The sequence below is a fragment of the Mya arenaria genome, chromosome 17 (genome assembly GCF_026914265.1).
Source record: "Mya arenaria isolate MELC-2E11 chromosome 17, ASM2691426v1".
In the NCBI taxonomy this organism is placed as follows: Eukaryota; Metazoa; Mollusca; class Bivalvia; order Myida; family Myidae; genus Mya; species Mya arenaria.
In genome coordinates this window covers 48,181,967-48,202,121 of record NC_069138.1, presented here as the reverse complement: position 1 = coordinate 48,202,121, position 20,155 = coordinate 48,181,967, and the positions used below count along the sequence as shown (strand labels likewise).

The window sequence follows — 20,155 nt, the reverse complement described above, 5'->3', positions numbered from 1 at the left end:
TGGCGGGAGTTTTTGTAAACAATTATTTATTGTCGTCTGTTTTGACTTTAGATTAAAACGTTCAGAAACATGTTCGAACCACCACGTTGTCGTACGTTTTACTTTTGATGCTCAGCAAACCTAAGAGATAAACTGAGGCACTGACGTCATAATCATTGAACACTCAGGTAATGCCAAAACTGCCGGGAATTTGATAATACAAGTGAGTTTTATTTTGAACGATTAATTTAAAATTTAAGATATGTACATTAATAATGGAATAGAATGCAAATCAATTTCATCTACAATAAAGTTCTGCAGGAGTAGTGTTGTCTGCTGACTTTGTCTTGAGGGGGGGCTGTAACCTGGTATACAATATGTATACAGTCTTATAGGGAGATGATATAAATGCCGCTAAATACTTATCGTATACCCCCTTACATATTCCCCCTCCATTTTGAAATTTTTCCTTGAATTTTGGAGACAAAGGTCAATCTGCAATGACAATGACTGAAAGGGAATTCAGATTTAGATTGACTGACTATGTCTGATTCGTCAGAATGGCCAACAACCATGTCCATTTGACAAGATACATTATTTCATATGGATGGATCATGGTGTAATTAATTCTTTTTGACTTGATGTTATCCATGGCAAATATGAATGGCAAACAACCTAGTCCAAATAATTGTACGTTGACAGATTTTTTTTAGATTTTTGATATGGCAAATCCTTCACGTACAAATTGTTTAGTATCAAAAGTGGGTAGTTGTTCCGATCAGGATTCCGGGTTAAAGCATATAGCATCTATAAAATATCATAAAAACAAGAAATATTACCAGATAATGTTATTTTATGTTAGTTCCGTACACAAAAAATAAATATCCAACTTATAATTATGAGTTTGACGACTTCTCGACATAACGATATATACATGAAGGGCACCTGCAAGGCTTTAGGGCACAGTTTTAAATCGCTCGGAACATTTCGGCCATGGCCGAGTTTTTACGATTGTATAACGAGGTCTATCTCGAAGCTTTCTCGGAGGAGGCCGAGCTATTACGATTGTATCGAGCTGTTCCCCTTCGCATAATTGTTGTCTGTGTCAGTCAACTTTCGTTTTATTGGAAAGGTAAGCAACTTGTTTTTATGCATTAAATGCTTGTTTAGTGCAAAATAACATTTCACTTACATGGTGAAATATGAGTATAACTCTTTATGATCAATTTCAACCATAAAAAACTTCACTTAAAACAATTTCAATATTTTTAAAACACCCCCGTTTTTTGCACATTCCTGTTTAGACGTTAGGGATTGGAAGAATCCCGTATAACACGTCTATTATTTTAGACTAGCAAACAACCATGTCCATTGGACAAGATACATTATATGGATGGATCATGGTGTAATTAATCCTTTTTGACTTGATGTTATCCATGGCAAATATGATTTCAATGTTGGCTGATGTTTTGCCAAGTACTTTTTCTTAGATTTTGTCTCTTACATAGTGTCGGGTGAACAACTGTGTTTCATGAATTCAAAATAATTCATTATTATCATAAAAGGTCCAGGATTAAAAACATTTTCACACCTCTCAAAATTGTCCAATTGTCGCGTGTTAACATCTTCATTGTTAAATCAATATCCACACCCTAAGGGAATCAAAATCCATTTAGTGACACCTATAGGAATTAAAAGTGACCCTTCTATTGCATTAAAAATGATCAAACATACTATCAACGCAAACTGTGTAAAAATCAAAACATGTGCCTAGCTGACTGAAAGTTTGTGCAGGGCTTAATTATACACGCCATAAATCAATACCTTAAATAATTGTTTCATACTTTGGGTTGGAGAACCAGTGAGAAAATGTTCTTAAACAAAGGTTTTATACATTTTTTGAAAAAAATTAAGAGCTATTGTCATCACTTTATTGTCATCGTTGTCGTTGGAGGCGTTGGTTAAGTTTAGGTCACTCACAAGGAAACAATCAAAGCTATCACTTTGAAACTTGGGGAACTTGTTCATCTAATACCCTCTTCACATTGTACCCTAAAGATGCTGAGTCTCACCTGTTTTTTTTGGTAAAAAAACATGAATTTTGATGGATTTTGGTTGATTTTGAGAATTGGACATACAGTCAAACCTGGTTGAACGGTCACCTGCTTTAAAGGGTCACCTGCCTTATCGGTCCACTCCAAATTCCCCCCATGTGTTTTTACGATATAAAGTATGTGCATTAAGTGGCCAACTGTCTTAACGCCGCCACGGCCACTAATATTTGTCCCCGTGAAGCCATAAAAACACTAATTAGCGGCCACTAACAGGGTTAGACACTAACATTTTTCACAAGGTAGTCCCTCGGACTACTGGATCTAAAATCCAGGTAGTCCAGCAAAAATTCTGATAGTCCAAAAAAAAATGCAAGCCTGCAACGGATTCCTTCAGTGTTTTGTTAGACTTCTCCATAAAAACATCGTCAGAATAACCCTTTGATTGATCATGTTTCTTATCTGTCTCAATCTTAAGATTTCCACATTCTTCAAAACAATGTTTGGCCTTCAATTTTAAAACCTTAAAAAGTAAAAAAACCATGCTAAAATACCCCAGAATAAAAATCTAAAAACCATGCTAAAATACCCCAGAATAAAAATCTAAAAACCATGCTAAAATACCCCATAATCTGTCACTTTCAGGAAAATGGTGCAATAAATCAATTGACACCTCGACCGAGATCGTTGCTAAGTTACGGCACAAATGACTATTTGATAATTGATATTGGCATCCTACTATTCAGAAGTCTGTTAATCTATTAAAATGACATACAATAATGCTTTAAAAATATAATGAAATTAATTCCCAAAATGTTATTAATTAATTGGGAGTATATAAAGATAAGAATTGTTATTGGCCCTCACTTCAATGTATAAAATGTTACGACCTTTTGGCGCGAAAATTAACGCACACAAGTTCTGCCGTCGTCTGCACTTACACTGAATTAGACATTTTTGAGCAGTATGATTATTTTTTAAGCTGCTCTTCTAAAAGCCAGTTAAAATATTTCACAAGCCATACATAATGTTCCTTCTGTCTGCTTTATCAAAACACCGACATTTGACAATACTCTAAACGATAAATAAATAACCATGACGTATTTTCAGAAAATCTAAAAATAGTAACAACCATCAAGTTTTTGCTAACATCGTATCTATCATTGTTTCTGACTGAAAATGCAAGGGATCTAGAAATTCTACCTCATTTTAAACCCAAATCTACCTCGCTGACACTGGCAGACTTTCACGTGTCTGACGATTAAACACACCATACAGTGCAAAATGGTGTTTCCCTTTCTAAATAAAGACATTCTACAGACTGGTTTAAATATTGATCGAAAGGCTATACGAATTGCGCGCGAAACTCGCTTAACAGTCCAGGTTGTCCGGAACTGCTTGGCCATCTTCGGCAAACTTTAGAATGAGTATTTACCGGTGATACTCGGCTTTTTTTTAAATTTTAGCAACACTTTTTACGCAAGTTTAAACGTAATAAATATTTTATGCTCAATTACCTGATGTCATATTTACTTTTTCTAGTAGTCCGACGGACTATTGACTTAAAAATTCTTGCAGTCCGAGCACAAAACTGGTAGTCTCGGACTACCGGACTACCGTTAGTGTCGAACCCTGCACTAATCCCTTGTCACTGACACTTTCACAAGTAATGTTTAACCCTTTAGCGCATGTATACGAGATAGGCCGACATAGCTCATTAGCAGATGTATGCACATCTGGCCGACCGTATCCATTACTGGATGTAAACGCATGGCCCGCATATTTCAATAGGGTCATTTCAATATTTCAATTTTGCATCTTTCTTTTTGTAAACAATATCCCGGATGTTTATAAAATTAAATTTTAACCTTTTGTGTATTGATTTTCCCTTGAAAATATCGTCTGCTAAATTGAGAAGGTGTTTATACTCCCAATCGCAGGTGTGATATCCCATTGTGACGTAATAAGACCACGAGCTGAGTACTGTATGGAATTTCCCCCAAATTCGTTGATGCGTAAATCATTAAATATATTACGTCAGTTCAGTTTACCATTAAAATCAATTGAGATTATATTTACTATATTTTGTTTACAAACAAAAGAAACAATAAGTAAATGAGAAAATGATGGGTAAATTTTCTGTGAAGCTGATATAATGTCCATCATAGTTTTGGCTGTAAAATAGGTCATGTGCAAGCGTTTTGTTTGATCTAGATCTTTTTATTCATACCGGAAAATCATTTATCGGCTTTCTTTTTTGTAAACAATTTTATGAGGGGGTAATAAAGTTAAACACACCTTGGACTGGATCTCTCAGCTGGATGACACCGGATATTCCTGACATATTTCTGTGTATTATACACAAGAACATAAATTGTCGTCTATTTAATCCAGATGGGTCTTTTTTATGATAGGGGTAATAAAATTTAGATCGATCCCAGCATTTTATTACCCTTTGATTTAATGCAATTATGACATTTCAAAGAAATGTTACAATTCCATCTTGAAAATACATTCACAGCTGAAATAAAATAATTTAATATTTCATCATTGACACCATTTATTAGATGATTTAATTATCTATAAAAAATGTATTCACATAAAAAAGATTTGGACACAGTTATTTGGAGTAACATTGATTTTAAGGTCATACTGCTGTATTCATTTTCTCATTTTCAAATACCCAGAAAAGTACCTATACAGATAAGGACTGCTTATCAGTGAGTTGGCTATTGACTGGGAGGTGTAATCTGGCCACTTGTCTATGTGCTAAAGGGTTAATTGATACTGAAGTTGACAGAAAAGAACGACAGCCTCTGATATTTCCGTCGTCCAATGAAAATGCCTATAACATCACACGATTACCATGCGTGTTTACTTATCGAGAGATCATGTTTATAACACGTTGGCGAATGTTTCGATCAGAATTGACACACTTAATGAAGATATTTTAAAAGTGACGAAGGTAAGAATATGATAATTATGAATTTACAGTTTGCACTGTCACTTGATGGTGTGAAACGAGTTACGATGTGTATTCATTTCCGTATTAATTTTCAAAGTGCTCGGCTATATACTTCTACGAATGGATACTTACATTGCATTGTTCGTGATATTCTTTTTAATTTTGGTTATGGCTGACAATAAAATAAATCAGAAGTGTTTGACTCTAAAAGAACGTGTCAAGTGTATTAAATTATTAGAAAACGGCTGTAGTGCAAGAAGAACTGACTGTGGACGGACTCTTATGCTAACAATTGAAATCCAAACACTAAAAGACAGAGGAAAATTACTGGAAACGAGGACTCAATGAACTTGTGTATTCATGGATTTTGACTCACAGACGGACATGCTTGACATGATAATGTCAGCTCAATAAAAATGCACTTTAAATTAGAGACAGAAGTTAAACAAACAAAATGAATGATTACTTTAAAAATTGTTCTGAAAAATGTAGTTGTGTGGACTAATTTTGGGTGTTTTTTTATGCTATGTATTAGCTTTAATATATTGCATTATATTTGTAATTTTGCAATAAAGTTGTTCTTTCTACATTTGTATTCAACCTTCTTTAATGGTACTGATGATACTGATTGTGGGGTGAGGTGGTGGTTAAGATACATAATCGACCTGTTTGAACAAAGCCAAAGTGTCAGAAAAGTCCAACATGGACTAAGTGGCCACCTGTAGTAAGCAGCCACTTTTACCTTTTCCCAAAGGTGGCCACTTAATACAGGTTTGACTGTAGCTTCTTCAATTTTTGTTTTTCACAGCTAATAAATGGATAGTGCACTTCAATATATCAAACAATTTATTTTGGTTCAGGCTAGGGAATTGACTGAATTCCGGGTGATTTTTCATGTATGTGATACTTCGATCTATGTCAATACAAAGCTATTTCAAAGGCGAGACAGTATAACTATAGATACAATATCTTAGACACACAGTAACAAGTATTGTTTTTCCCAATTATGTGCTTCTCCTTTTTCTAGAGCCAAGAGACAGCTCTTTACTAAAATGACTAATGTTTTTGTAAAAAGTCATGTATCAGAGTTCAGACTGCCAAAGAGCCACAATCGAGGAGTCTATTGCTTAAAGTAATTTAATATTGTACAGTAAATAGTTTGTGATTCAATAGGAATAGACAGGTTCAATTGCTTAACTTTTGTTAGGAACATTCAAATTGAGATGTCAAGCAAATAAGCCTGAAGAAAAGATAGTTGACTAAAACTGGTTTTTCTTTTCATTTTCCATGAATTCTTTTAATTATCTGGAAGATACAGGTTTTATATTTTTTCTTTTCTAGAAACAGCAAGATCAGAGACAGGCGTAATGTCGCAGGCATCGTTTCTGGAGGCTGTGGTGGCGTGGAATGAGACCCAGTGTCGACAAAATCTGGCTGAAGCTCTCCCCAAGCTTATTGTATCCTTTAACACATCATGCATATAGATCCTTTGTTTGTGTCTGAAGTTTAAGAATTTTGGGGGTGTTTAAAATAGTAAATTGTTCAGAATAAGTTAAAAGAGAGTTTGACAGGTCTCTAGTTCTCTAGTAGGCTGGAAAACACTCTGACAGTTAAACTATTTCCAATCTATCAGCTTCATGGAAAAAACAACAACTTAAACTTAAGGGGCTAGATGATAATGCAAAAACAATTGTCAAAAACTTACAAAAAATTGCCAACTTTTTGTACAACACATTGAATCTGTATACTTACTGATGTATCACATCGTTTACGACACAAGCATCTTTCACAGATTTTGTGCATTTTTCCAATTCTAAATCCCAGTAAGTTTACAAATAGCGTATACTTGTAGCCGTAACAAATACAGCTCTTATTTAAGCCATTATATCCTTTAATTGTTTAAGTCACATCTGCAAGAAGCCTCTGCTCTTCAAGAAGAATTAGGTGAATTTATATATTTATCCCAAGAATACTAATAAGTAGACCTAAAATAAATATATAAGAAAGGTGGTATACAGTATAATTAATTTGACAAGTTTACAGTTACACATCAGTGGCATGATAATATAAGTTATTTTGTCATATGTTTGAAAATGGTCACTGAAATGTTAATTTTTGTTCCTTACATCAAAACTTATATCTGTTAATCATATACCCATTCTGATTCAGGAATTCTGAAGATCATCTGTCTCTCCTTCCTTCCCTGGGTTGAAGTGGGTAACGCAGAGAGAGCTGTATTTTCACATATTGCAGCAAAGGTATATATAGCACACTTAATGCAGTGTTTTTCCCTGGGACTTTCTAGCTGGGGGTCCTGTGAACCTTAAGGTCAACATTAAGGTTCTTTGGTAATTATAGAGCAGGTCTTTTTCTATCCATTTTGGGAAAAATACCGAAGACAAATTTGGAACTTAAACAATATTTTTTTTGATCAAAATGATCTCTGTGGCAAACTGTGATTCAGATTGGGTTTTCTTTTGTCCATTTGGGAAAAATATCGCATGTTTGGCTTTTGTAATGGTCTGATAGCCAGACCTGGGGGAGCTTTACACTTCTTGAATGTTATTTTGGGCCCTCCTTTTTTATTGCTGTGTGATTGGGAAATTAGATTGCCTTTCCAGTATACTTTTTTTACAAGTTTCAACATATATATATATATATATATATATATATATATATATATATATATATATATATATATATATATATATATATATATATATATATATATATATACACTCTGTACTGTGCTTTAATAAAACAAATGCTAGTTTATGTACAATGCTTTAAAAAAAAGAGAGAGCAAAACGATCCCTTGATGGAGCGATGTATGAAAATGTATCCTTCTAGTTCAGACTATTTTACAGGTGTAAAGATTGGTTTTTTTTGCTTGGTCATTAGCATGAAAAACAGTAGAAACTGCCTTGAAATAAATATACATGACTTTGGAAACATTTTCAAAAACGGTTTAAGCCCATTCAACCTGCTTTTGGCATGAATTATTATAACATGTACTGAAACAGACACCAGGCTATTTTTCAGGATTTCAGGTAAGAAGTTGTAAATAGTTAACGCAAATTATTGTACTGTCAAAAACAAGAATGACAAACAGTAGTTCTTGTTTTTGGAAATGGTTTACAAAAATAAATGTTACGTACATGTTTGAGCTTTTATTGTATATTTTGACAAGCACGAAATTAAAAACACATACGATATCAAACCTATATAGAAATTTAAAAAGTATAAGAGCATTATAACAGTTATTTTTAAGTTCAGATGGTACATGTATGTATTTTCAGAGTTGTGAAATTGTGGACAGAGTTAGGGAAGAGTTGGGGAGCGTATCCAAGCAGTCTGAGTACCAACAACAAATACAGGAACTGCTCGAGGTTAGAGAAATGTTATCTAAGCCATAAGATTGTCTGGTTTTATAACAAAAGTTTTTAAAATCGTGAAGACAATGAATGTCAATAAGACATTTTTGACAACTCTAAAAACACAGTAACGATGCAGCTCGATAATAATTGCTTTAATATTTGATGAAAGAAACAAGGTCAAGTGCCGACTTTCAAAATCACTTGCTCAATAATCAGTATGTTTTTCATATTCCTGGAGCAGGAGATTAGTAATAAAGGTAATCTTGTTTTAATGTTCCTGCAATGTTCTACAAAAAACATTGCATGTAACTGTCTTTAACTTATTGTCGTTGAAGTTAATTTATAAAACATTTTGAATGTAATATAAACAATGATTAAGGAAATTACAAGTTGTTACCTTGTATACCTGGACCATGTATATTTCATGTGAAAACATCTATACCCTTTTAAATAGGCAGTTTAATTACAGAATTTGAGGTAAGTTTTTCATTGGGATCCTAAATTCTTGGATTACCCTACCGCTGAAATCCATGAAAATTAATGCCCAATGAATATTAATGATTTCACAGTATTACTTAATGCAAAATACGATATTTGATCCAAGTCAGTTATTTGCCACTGATCTAAAATGAGTTCTCTCCCTTTTCAGGCATGGTCTGAACTACTGGAATGTTTCTGTATGTGTGTGAGGTATGCCACTGATCAGACCCCCAACAGCGTTGGTGACGTTCATTCCCTGCCGTACGGAGCTGTACACTTGCTTAAAGGCACTTACTCTCATTGCAAGGTTAGTTTATATTATTAGCTATTCTGGCTCATGTATTGCATTGCCGCCATAGTTGCTGTAGAGTCACCAAACTTTGTAGGCACATTGGTGATGGTAAGTAGATGAGAGTTCGGTAGATCAACCTCCATGGTCACAGTGTCCATTCCTAGAAAAACAGTCAGAACTTTGACACAATTTGTGGAATTGTTTTTATCACCTTAGAAAATTGGGTGTCTCGGGTCACCGGGTTAGTGTTAGTGTAGCGCCCTGTAAATGGTGACACCGACTCTCTTAATTAAGTTATCAGCTCTGTAATTTCATAAAAGTCTGTATACATATTTTTAAAAACAAAAACAAGAAATGTTGGAATAAAATCAAGCCAAGTATCTGCTAAAAAAGATATGTGAAGAAAAGATATTTAATAAACTCAAACCCATACATCCAGTATATATGTGAGACAAACCTTCACAATTATGACTCCCTGATGCCTGTTGTAAGTTGCAGGGGTTCTTTAGGATGAGTAATCCTTTCTTGAATTGTGCGTACGCTCAGCAGGTCCAACAGGATTGCACCTCCATTTGATCCAGCTGAAAAAATTGTGGAAGCTAGTCAGTTGTTTTAACTTCACCTATATGGCTCATTAGTAATTTATTTGGGGTCAATGAATCGTAGAGGTTGAACACCCCCATGCCAATGGGCCTAAGAATGCACAGTATTTCTTCCATTTTATACCAATAACTCTTTTTTTACTAAAAAACGCTGTCATCACTTTCGTAAAATCTTCACACACTGTTGTTCAGAAACATCACACAATGAAGCAAGATGACTCCATAGTATCCTTAATACAAATTATGGCCACTGATTGATTAAGAAACTTAGGCTAAACTTTTAGGGCAGGTTAAAGTTTTAGGGCTAATGGAATTTTTATAAATACCCTTCATTCAATTCACACAGTTAATCAGGACTATCACACAATGATGCATAAATCCATATTACCCTTAATACAAAGTATGGCCCCTGATTGACTTAGGAATTTAGATTAAAGTTTTAGGGCACATTGGGTCAGGTTTAGGGCAAATTTAGGGCAAGTTGGGATTTTCACTAATAACTTCTATACCCTGTTTACAATTGACTTTATACTTTATACAGTTGTTTACTCCCTCACATGATTAGGTTACATAAAATTCTAAATACAAAATTATGGCCCTTTATCAACTGAAAAAGCTTGGTTAAAGTTGTGGCAACTTTGGGTTTTAACTCTGATCTCAAATTCTGTTTATTCAATGGCATTCATACTTTTTTATTAACCAGGTTATCACAAAGTGATACCTGGTTATTATAATGCAGAACATTGTTGTTCGGGCGGGCGGGCGGGCGGCAGGGCGGCCAGGCGGCGTTAAACTCACCTATGAAACTGAATAACTTCAGTAAGGGTTGACATATCTTGTTTTTTGTTTGTATTGCTTTTGATATTTGATATGTTGGCATCACACCTTGATTAAGGTTTTGCTTGTAAGCATCTATAAGTCATTATGTATTGCATTGAAACTTAAGATATGTATTCACAACCATCCAACCTCAGAAAGTCTGGTTAAGGTTTTGCATTATTTGAATCGAATCATTTTAGTTTTAGGTTTGACCAAACATAGTATAGAGGAAAGGTTTATGGATACTTTTATGGAATTGTTTTTTGGAGAACCTATGGTCAAGATCAAAGTCACTGTAAGTCTGTTACTAAAAAAGAAAAAAAACGTTCAAACTGAATAACTTAAGTTAGGGTTGACATATTGTGACGAAACTGTGTATGTAGGAAGAGTTTTGGAGGAGTTTCATGTGTTTGCATTTGGGTCAAGGTCAAGGTAATTGTCACTGTTTCTTAAAAAAAGATTGAAGTTAAAAGTGAATTTCATAAAGGCTGAAGTTCTTCAGTCAATCATTGAAAACCTGGATTGCGGTATTTCTTATCTTGAAATTAGTAAACATAATGTTTGTAATATTAGCTAATTTATTATGCCTAATATACTTTTCAAGACAAACTATCAGCATTTATTAAAAATATTCATTTTTCTTAAATGCCATAAAAACGTGTCCAAAAAATACCACTGAGGCAAATTTACCGTTGTGGGTATATTTGTTCCCATGGGTAAAAATATCCCATGGGGAAATGTTCAACATATAAATGCATTATTTGTTAGTTTATCCTACTATATTTACATCTCTTTTTTTCTTCCATTCCTTAAATGTCAACAGCCTTGCGGCAAATATTTTCCATTGAACGCATCATCTTCGGTTGTGTTCGGATCAACATGATTGTTTTAAATAAATTAAAAATTGTATATCTTGATACAGTGTGCGAAATTAACGGCAGCCCTATCGCCCGTGGCAATAGAATAATGGCCCGGGTGACGAGAAAACCGCAAACGATCGTCCGATTGGCGATGAAAATCTCGTAAGTTGAAACATAAAAACCGACATGGAATAATAAACAATGACACCGTTTGCTATCTTCCGGTATTGTATATTTTCTGTCGTAGTGATCTCCCTTCGATTATCTATTCAAAGGGAAGTAAACAGTACTGGCAAGTGTCCGTTATTCAGTACAGTATAGCGGCCCTTAATCTCATAGACTTCGTGCTTAGCCTACCACCAACTTCTGTCTTCAATGAGAGGTCATTCTCCCAAATGAAGCTTATGAAAACTGGTAAGCCAAAGGGACTAACATGTCTAGTATTTTAATTAAGCCAATTAGAAGTTCTGCATAAAAATAATTTTATACTGATTTATAAAATTGTATGTTATAATTTTAGTTCGCCGTAATCACATGAAAAGTGAAACAATGACTGATGTCATGGTAGTAAAACTTGAGACCGAGGATGTGGAGGAATTTGATCCATCACCCGCCATTGACCTGTGGGCGGTAATTCATTTAAGTCATGGGACTTGCACTGCACCAATTATTGCTCATTAAATTAGTACAATGTATTATACAAACATATTCGATACACTTTTGACTGCCAGCAATTATTGTTGCAAAGTATAAGATTATATTATGAATTTTCAATTAAAATATGCAACCTGTTGCCATTTAACAAAGCTTTTTTTCCTCAGAGTTCATCTACCAGGCCAAGAAGGCCTACATTTACCAGACGAAAGGGCATAAAATTAGCACAGGCAGAAGGGGGAGACAAGCCAGTAGGTGTTGAAATTATTGATGAGGTTGAGGAAGAAGAGGAGGAGGAAGAAAAGGAGGTGGGGGAAAAAGAGGCGAAACAGACAGAGGGAGAAGACAAGCAGGAAGTGGGAGTTGATCTAGATGCAGCTAGACCATCAGGCACCCCTATGGCTGAAGATTCTGACAACGATTCAGCATACGACTCTGATGAGGACTTTGAAATGAATGAAAAGAACATTTTGAGATTTGCTTGTGGCAATACTTTGTCAAACTGTAATACTGAATAAAATAGAATAATTTCCAAGTCTTTTTTCAATTACTATTTTTAATTTTGTGTAAGATTAAAATTTATCACAATTTATGGTAGGGCTACAGAACTTTAGCTTGGGCTATGAATCATTGAAAGTCTGTAGCCCCATTGGCTATCATTGTCAAAATGTTAATTTCGCACACTGTTGATATATTATTAGTAATGTATTAGCAGGACATGAATAACTAAAGAATTAAGATTTGTTAAATGTATTGTTATTAACCTTTGAATTTTATGTTAAAAAGTTATTTAAAGTAGCAACTTCGGAGTGATCATTTTTTTCCTGTATTATTTTCCTCTTCATATGATGAACTGTTTCCTGTTCAAGTAGGGGTAGTTCTATGTACAGAATGAGTGAGAAAGAATTACTGTAAGGTTTTGTTAAATGAAATAAAGCATGTTTTTAACAATTATTGAAAGAGATAATCAACTATTGGAGTAAATATAAGTAATGAATTGCATGATAGATGTCAGTATTAGAGATCATAAAGAGTAGTCCTTCGGTATCCACACACTGTAACCAGCCCAACTGCATGCATACCCCATTAATGACATCATTCACGCAATATATTCCATAACTTAAGGTATAAACCCAAAAGATATATTAATATTATACATGTATGTCACATTGGGATAACTTCAAATATTTACAAATATGTTTTTGAAATAAGAATCACATGAAATCACTATTTTTAGTACTTTTTATTACTTACCAGTGTTAATGAGGAATTCTAGAAATACTCTTAAACATTGACATTGAGCCACTGTTGAGATGTTCATTTGCAAAGTTCCAAACAATCTCAATTCATCTTCTCTATTCTGAAACTGAGTTGCTTTGGAATCCTTCGTACAATTCAACAAAATTGAAACTTTATCCTCTTCCAAATTTGAAGCTTTTGATATCAGTTTTTGTATGGTTTCGATGAACTGCTGTGTTGAATTTGCAGTAACAATAAACAGTGCTTTGTCGGTCATCAAAATACTATTATAAATGCTATTCTCATGTTCATTCAGTGGATGATAATCATTAACTGACGTCAAGCATATGAAACCATGTGTGTCCAGGTCTTTTCTGACAGCCTCAGCATACTTTTGGTCTTCAGTTGCATGTATAACAAACGCAATTTTTCGATTTTTTCCTGAAATTGGTCACAAAACAGCAGTTGGAACTAAACTAACAGATTTTTTTAGTTTTTTTGGCATTCATGCAATAAATTAGTTAATAATAATAATAAAACATATTCTTTACTTGTGTAAAATACATTCATATATAATTAAAAAAAACGTTTTAACATTGAACATTGGCAATAACTGCACTGTACAAGATTTGCAACTCAAGGGCAGTACCGGTATTCTTCAAATGATGTTTTCTGAATTACTTGATGAAATTGAATGACACTTGGATTTTAGATAGAAGTGAATATGGCTTAGTGCACAGTGCAAGTGTTATAATTCATGGGAAGCTTACTATGTGAAGTTATCTCCCCTTTCCAGCCTTGACCTTTACCCATTTCACCACTAAGTTGAAAAATCTTGTAGCCTGACCAGATATTTGGTAGCCCCATTTTGGAATTTAGAACGTTGCGATTAAATGACATTTTTTTCGAATTCAAACAAAAGGTCATTTAATCTCAATGTTTTAATTCCAGGCAGACCTCTGGTAGCAAACTCTAAGGAAAACCTTTGAAAATCTTCTTGTCAATTTTTTTCATGGAAATGTTCCTTAGGTGACCCTATATATCAAATTCCTTTACCCCTAATTGTGATTCATAAAGTGGGGTGTGTCTTGTTTTCACAATATATGTCTTTATGGAAAACTTGAAAATATTTTTTTGTTTTTATTTATTTGAAAAAAGAAATCTGTAATCATTTTATTGTTTCACAATCATTGAAGGTATCAAATTCAAATTCATGAACTTAAAGTACCAGTAACAATTTGCTCTTTTGTTTCAAGTTATATATAACTCTCAACTTAATTTATTTCTGATCCTTTGTAACTTTAAAACAAATTCATAATTTTCATGTTTTTATATGCCCGTATATACGAGTAACTGCCCAATAATTAAAGAATTGTCATGTACACAATTAATGTTTTACTCAGGAGAGCGATAATAGGTCATCTTGGCCCTCTTGTTCAAATATTCTTCTTGTTTTTCATTTAACACTCGCAAAAATCAAGTAGCGTGGTTAAATACCCAGCTGGAAGAAATGAGTGTCCTACTGAAAAACTGGTAGCCTTGGGCTACTGGGTTACCATTAAGGTGGAATACCCAGCTGGAAGAAATGAGTGTCTTACAGAAAAACTGGTAGCCTTGGGCTACTGGGTTACCATTAAGGTGGTGGCCTGCCTTTAATGTACAGAAATTGTCCTGAGAATGAAGCAAAGTTACTTTTTTATTATTTAAAGGAATAAGGCAACCTTGGTTGTCCTGTTAGCGTAGTGGTTAGCGCACTCGCTTCTCACCTAGGCAACCCAAGTTCGATTCCCGGCTCGGGCGCATGAGAGTTTGGTATGTGGTCACCAAGCCGGACAAGTGGGTTTTCTCCAGGATCTCCTGTTTTCCCCCACAACACAAGACCACACTTGCGTAAAATCGTGCCAAGGAGAGTGATTAAAATAATATTGTAATAACTTGTTTCCAAATCATTGTAAAATAAATATGTTTAAACTAAACTAAGGAATTAGGCGCTCTTTGGTTACAATTTTGGTTAAAGTTTTGTACCTTCAACTGACTCAGCACCTGGAGATATAATAGATACTGTGCTAATTGTATTGAGCCTTTGCCCATGTTCAGCCTGGATGACTGGCCCTGGCACTTGTTTCTTATCTCCCTTTCCTTGTCCTGACATTTTAGTCACTGTAAAGTAAATGATATTTAAGGTGTAAAAAAAATAACATTTGTTTCTGTTTTCCCTACCTACCCTATTTTTTGGCCCTGACCATAGTCATAGTTATGGCCCTTAGAAATCAAATTGTTTTATTTGTTTGTTTTCAGTATATTAAAAGTTGATAAAAGTTAAAAACCGATTGTTTTTGGCTTTTAATAAATCCAGCAATGTTAATACTTAGTGTATCAATATTCTAAAGCATTAAACACATAGTTTTTGGTAACAGAAATATATCAAGAAAAACAACACATAGTTTTTGGTAACAGAAATATATCAAGAAAAAAAAATGCTTCTAAAAATATTTAAAAGAGATTTTCCAACTTACCTACCCTATTTTTTAGGGGCATGAAACCGGTAACAAACATTTTTAAAACCCAAACAGAAGAACAAACAATTAGCCATTATATTTTGCCTCATTGCTGGTCATAACGGAGCTTTTAATTTTCTTTACATTTCTTAACCCACTAACATGTGGTGGTCTTCATTATATTAATCAGTTTAAAAGAGAACAGAAGTTAATTTAATTAAAGTAAATGAAAAATGCATTATTTGTATCTTATACCCTTGATAAATATTTATTTAAAGAATCACAGTATAAATATAATATATGAAATGATAAATGTTATTGAAATAAATTATCTATTCTTCTCATCTAAGCGTTGTTATATTTATTAACTATTTCTACTACTATTTTCTACAATTATTGAACTTAAAACCATTATTTTTCTGCAAATAAAGAAAAACAAAACATACCAGTATTAAAATCTGTTCAAATAGAAAGTAGGAGTTTCCATATGAAAATGTCAAGGTAGTCTGGGATATTTTAAGGAAGGTTGTAATCCACCAAGTTTTGAAACAGTACAATAACTGTGCTGCAGAGTAAGGATCACTTTATGAGGTCGGTTTTTCTTCTATATCTACTTGACCAGTCAATAGCTTGATGTTTGGTCAACAGTTCCAAATTTTACAGTGGATAAAATATTTTCTTTTGGTTAATTATGTATTCTTTCATTTTGCCATATTTAGTAACAAATTTTTACAGAAATTTCAAATACATATTTATTTTTTTACTCACGGTGGATCAAATTAACTGAAATGAATTATCAGAAATAATGTATGTATATACTCATAGACATGTCATTCTTAAAGCTGCACTCTCACAGTTATTGCATTTTTACTTTTTTATTTTCTGTCTAGGAAAGAACAATTTTTTGTGGAAATATCTGCAAACCAATGATTAAAGATTGCTGATAAAAGATCAGACTGCAGATTTCATATTTCCGTGCGAAAATTAATGTTTTAAAGCCTTAGTAAATGGTTTAAGAAAAATGCATAAGACATCAATTTTTGAACTTAAATATAAAAATCTGTGATTTATTTTTTTGTCAGCAGTCTTATATAACTTCGCAAAAATTGGCTCGTTCCAAGACAAAAAAAGTTGTCATGAAACGTTCAATCTGTGAGAGAGCAGCTTTAAACTAATTAATCAATGGTTTTTCCGATTATTGATTAGTAAACAAAAATCTGATTAATTGGCTATTTTCGGGATCAGTTAAAATGTACAACAACAAGATATTCTTCTTCCCTAGGAAGAGGCCAGGTTTAAAGAATGGACCTTGTTTGGCTTCAGAAAATCAATGTCAGGTCTACCAGTAAAAATATGCCAGTGGAAGAGAGCAGTCAAAGATAATTTCGGATGCATACATATATTTGGATATATATCTGTTCTACAACATATTTAACCATCTTCTTAATGTCTAATTATGCCCCCTTCGAAGAAGAGGGGTATATTGCTTTGCACATGTCGGTCGGTCAGTCGGTTGGTCCGTCGGTAGACCAAAGCTTGTCTGAGTGATAACAATTCCTGGAGGTATGGTCATCAAACTTGACATAAAGATACCAGGGTAGGGCCTGACCAGTAGATGACACCTATTGATTTTAGGGGTCATCGGGTTAAAGGTCAAGGTCACAGTGACCTTAAAATGGTAAAATGATTTTAAAGCTTGTCCAAGTGATTAATCAAAAATGCATAGACCAAACTTGACCAGTAGCTGACACCTATTGATTTTAGGGATCATTTGGTCAAAGGTCAAGGTCACAGTGACCTTGAATGATAAAAGGTTGTCTGATTGGTAATTTGACAATGCCTACACCCATGGCCCTCAATCTTGACTTGGAGGTTCAGTCTGACCAGTAGATGACCCCTATCGATTTTGGGGTTCATCGGGCCAAAGGTCAAGGTCACATTGACCTTGAATGATGAAAAGTTGTCCCAGTGATAACTCGACAATGCCTTCACCAATGGCTCTCAAACTTGACTTGGAGGTTTGGCCTGACTGGTAGATGACCCTTTCGATTTTGGGGTTCATCAGGCCAAAGGTCAAGGTCAAATTGACCTTCATTGATAAAAGGTTGTCCGAGTGATAACTCGACAATGCCTGCAAACTTAACTTGTGGGTTGGGCCTGACCAGTTGATGACCCCTACTTATTTTGGGGGGTCATTAGGTCAAAGGTCAAGGTCAAAGTGACCTAGAAGGCAAACTCGACAATTACTTTACCTGTGGTCATCAAACTTGACATGAAGGTTGGGCCTGACCAATAGATGACCTCTCTTGATTTTGGGTCAACATAAAAAAGTTAACAAAGCTTTTCCCAGGGATATCTCAACAAAGCCTGGACCTATGATCATCAAACTTGACAAGGGGGTTGGGCCTGACCAGTTGATGACCCCTATTTATTTTAAGGGGGTCATCTGGTCAAAGGTTTAGGTCACAGTGACCTGGAAGGCAAACTCGACAATTACTTGACCTGTGGTCATCAAACTTGACATGAAGGTTGGGCCTGACCAATAGATGACTCTTGATTTTGGGTCAAAGGTCAAGGTCACAGTGACCTTTAACATAAAAAAGTTAACAAAGCTTTTCCAGGGATATCTCAAAAAGCCTGGACCTATGATCATCAAACTTGACTAGGTGGTTGGGCCTGACCTGTAGATGAACCCTTTTAATTTAAGAGGTCATCATGTCAAAGGTCAAGGTCACAGTGACCTTGAACTTAATAAGCTTGTCTGTGTGATAACTTGACACTGCCTGCACCCACGACCCTAAAACTTGACGTAGAGGTCTATGCATATTTCATTCAATTGTCCTAATAATCCTGACAACATGGCGCTCGGGGGGGGGGGGGGGGGGGGGGGGGGCATAATGTTTGACAAACTTCTCTTGTTTAATGTTAAAATTGCATTTTTTTAAGACAATTTTTCTTTTGATATGTTATGCAGGTTTTGGAAGAATTAGAAGGACAGAACTTTATGTCTTTGTTAGTGAAAAAAAATGCTGTGTCTGTAAACAATTGCCTGTGAACACGAAAAAATCTTCAGTTTTGATAGTATCTTACTCAAACTTATACAGTTGTTAAATGTTCATGAGAGCTCAGATATTTTGATAAACCAGCCAGATCAGCTTATGCATATTATTACCCTTGAATTTATCAAACATTTATGTCTAAGTGAGACAATCTATTCAGTTGCTGTAGTCTTTAGCTTGACTATTCGAAGAATAAGGAGACTATTCAAAGAATAAGGAGAGCTATACTACTCACCCAAGCGTCGGCATTGGCATCACACCTTGGTTAAGGTTTTGCATGCAAGCACCTTTAAGTCAATATCTCAGTAAATACATCATGTATTGCATTGAAACTTCAGATATGTATTCCCAACTATCTAATCTACTAAATTAATGAAGTAAGATAACACTTATGTTTATTTAATGCAAAATAATTGCCCTTTATTATTCGACTTAGAAATTCTGTTTAAGGTTTTGCATGCAAGCACACATATATGTTAATATCTCAGCAACTACTTGAGGTATTGCATTGAGACTTTATACAATGGTACTCAACCATCCAACCTACATAATTAACCAAGTTAGATAACTCTAGTTTGCAATTAATGCAAATAATAGGCCTTTATTATTTGACTTAGAAATTCTGGTTAATGTATGTAACCACTTTTAAGTCAATACCTCAGCGAATACATGATGTATTGCATTGAAACTTTACAAACAGGCTCCCAACCAATTAACCTTCTTATTTAATCAAGTAAGATAACTCTATCTTTCATATTATATAATTTCTGCTGCTTGCGACTTAAAAATTCTGGTTAAGGTCTTGCATGTTAGCACACATAGGTTAACATCTCAGAAACTTCTTGATGTATTGCATTGAGACTTTATACAATGGTATTCAACCACCCAACCTAATTGAATAACCAAGTTAGATAACTGTATTTTGCAAATAATGGCCCTTTATTATTAGACTTAAGCATTCTGGTTAAAATTTTGCATGTAACCACATTTATGTTAATATCTCACCACATCATGTATTGCATTGAAATCTAATCTGACAGCGATCCATGCATGTTTCCCCAAATCTTTTCAATCCTTACACTGAAAAGCGGAATAGTCGAGCGCGCTGTCTTTGTGACAGCTCTTGTTGTTTTTTTCACTCCCTTGCCTTGCTTAAAGAGGTGAACAAGTTTAGTTTTAAAAGAGACACCCAGTACTGACTGTGTGCAGATGTTTTTGGCCCTTGCTTTTATGAACATTTGTTATCATGTTGCCTATTATATGCATGCTGTAGATTGAAA

At 34.4% G+C, this 20,155-nt stretch overlaps 3 protein-coding genes across 6 annotated transcripts in view; 2 read left to right on the top strand and 1 right to left on the bottom strand.

The window, feature by feature from the left end:
- The window catches only part of LOC128224183 (uncharacterized protein C1orf112 homolog), a 57,601-nt gene continuing 37,446 nt past the window's right edge, over window positions 1–20,155 (top strand). For all 3 annotated transcript variants that reach the window (XR_008259451.1, XM_052933935.1, XM_052933934.1), the window contains exons 1-6: window positions 1–167; window positions 6,337–6,452; window positions 6,900–6,939; window positions 7,165–7,253; window positions 8,295–8,384; window positions 9,022–9,159. Coding sequence is in view for 2 of the 3 variants with exons in the window: in XM_052933935.1 (XP_052789895.1) it covers window positions 6,363–6,452; window positions 6,900–6,939; window positions 7,165–7,253; window positions 8,295–8,384; window positions 9,022–9,159 (447 nt within the window). In the remaining variant the exon portion in view is untranslated. The remainder of the gene's footprint in view (window positions 168–6,336; window positions 6,453–6,899; window positions 6,940–7,164; window positions 7,254–8,294; window positions 8,385–9,021; window positions 9,160–20,155) is intronic.
- On the bottom strand, window positions 8,151–16,314 carry LOC128224192 (uncharacterized). 2 transcript variants are annotated; one of them, XM_052933947.1, is made up of 5 exons: window positions 16,263–16,314; window positions 15,344–15,478; window positions 13,334–13,759; window positions 9,602–9,725; window positions 8,151–9,304 (listed from the first exon to the last, which is right to left on the bottom strand). In XM_052933947.1, the coding sequence occupies exons 2-4, from the start codon at window positions 15,468–15,470 to the stop codon at window positions 9,610–9,612; spliced, it is 669 nt and encodes a 222-aa protein (XP_052789907.1). In that variant the 5' UTR covers window positions 15,471–15,478; window positions 16,263–16,314; the 3' UTR covers window positions 8,151–9,304; window positions 9,602–9,609. The 2 variants fall into 2 exon arrangements, with proteins under 2 accessions (XP_052789907.1, XP_052789906.1); XM_052933946.1 differs by lacking the exon at window positions 16,263–16,314 and adding an exon at window positions 15,835–15,889.
- LOC128224194 (VID27-like protein) lies at window positions 11,979–13,314 on the top strand. Its single transcript, XM_052933949.1, has 2 exons — window positions 11,979–12,055; window positions 12,247–13,314. Exons 1-2 carry the CDS (start codon window positions 11,987–11,989, stop codon window positions 12,595–12,597), a joined length of 420 nt encoding a protein of 139 aa, XP_052789909.1. The 5' UTR covers window positions 11,979–11,986; the 3' UTR covers window positions 12,598–13,314.

Bases quoted from the DNA above. Each gene is read 5' to 3' on its own strand.
- LOC128224194 (XM_052933949.1), top strand. From the start codon at position 11,987: ATGGTAGTAAAACTTGAGACCGAGGATGTGGAGGAATTTGATCCATCA. The intron at 12,056-12,246 runs GTAATTCATTTA...TTTTTTCCTCAG, and splicing joins CCGCCATTGACCTGTGGGCG to AGTTCATCTACCAGGCCAAG.
- LOC128224192 (XM_052933946.1), bottom strand. From the start codon at position 15,874: ATGTTTGTTACCGGTTTCATGCCCCTAAAAAATAGGGTAG. The intron at 15,479-15,834 runs GTAAGTTGGAAA...TTTACTTTACAG, and splicing joins GCCCCTAAAAAATAGGGTAG to TGACTAAAATGTCAGGACAA. The intron at 13,760-15,343 runs GTACAAAACTTT...GACCAATTTCAG, and splicing joins AGGTGCTGAGTCAGTTGAAG to GAAAAAATCGAAAAATTGCG.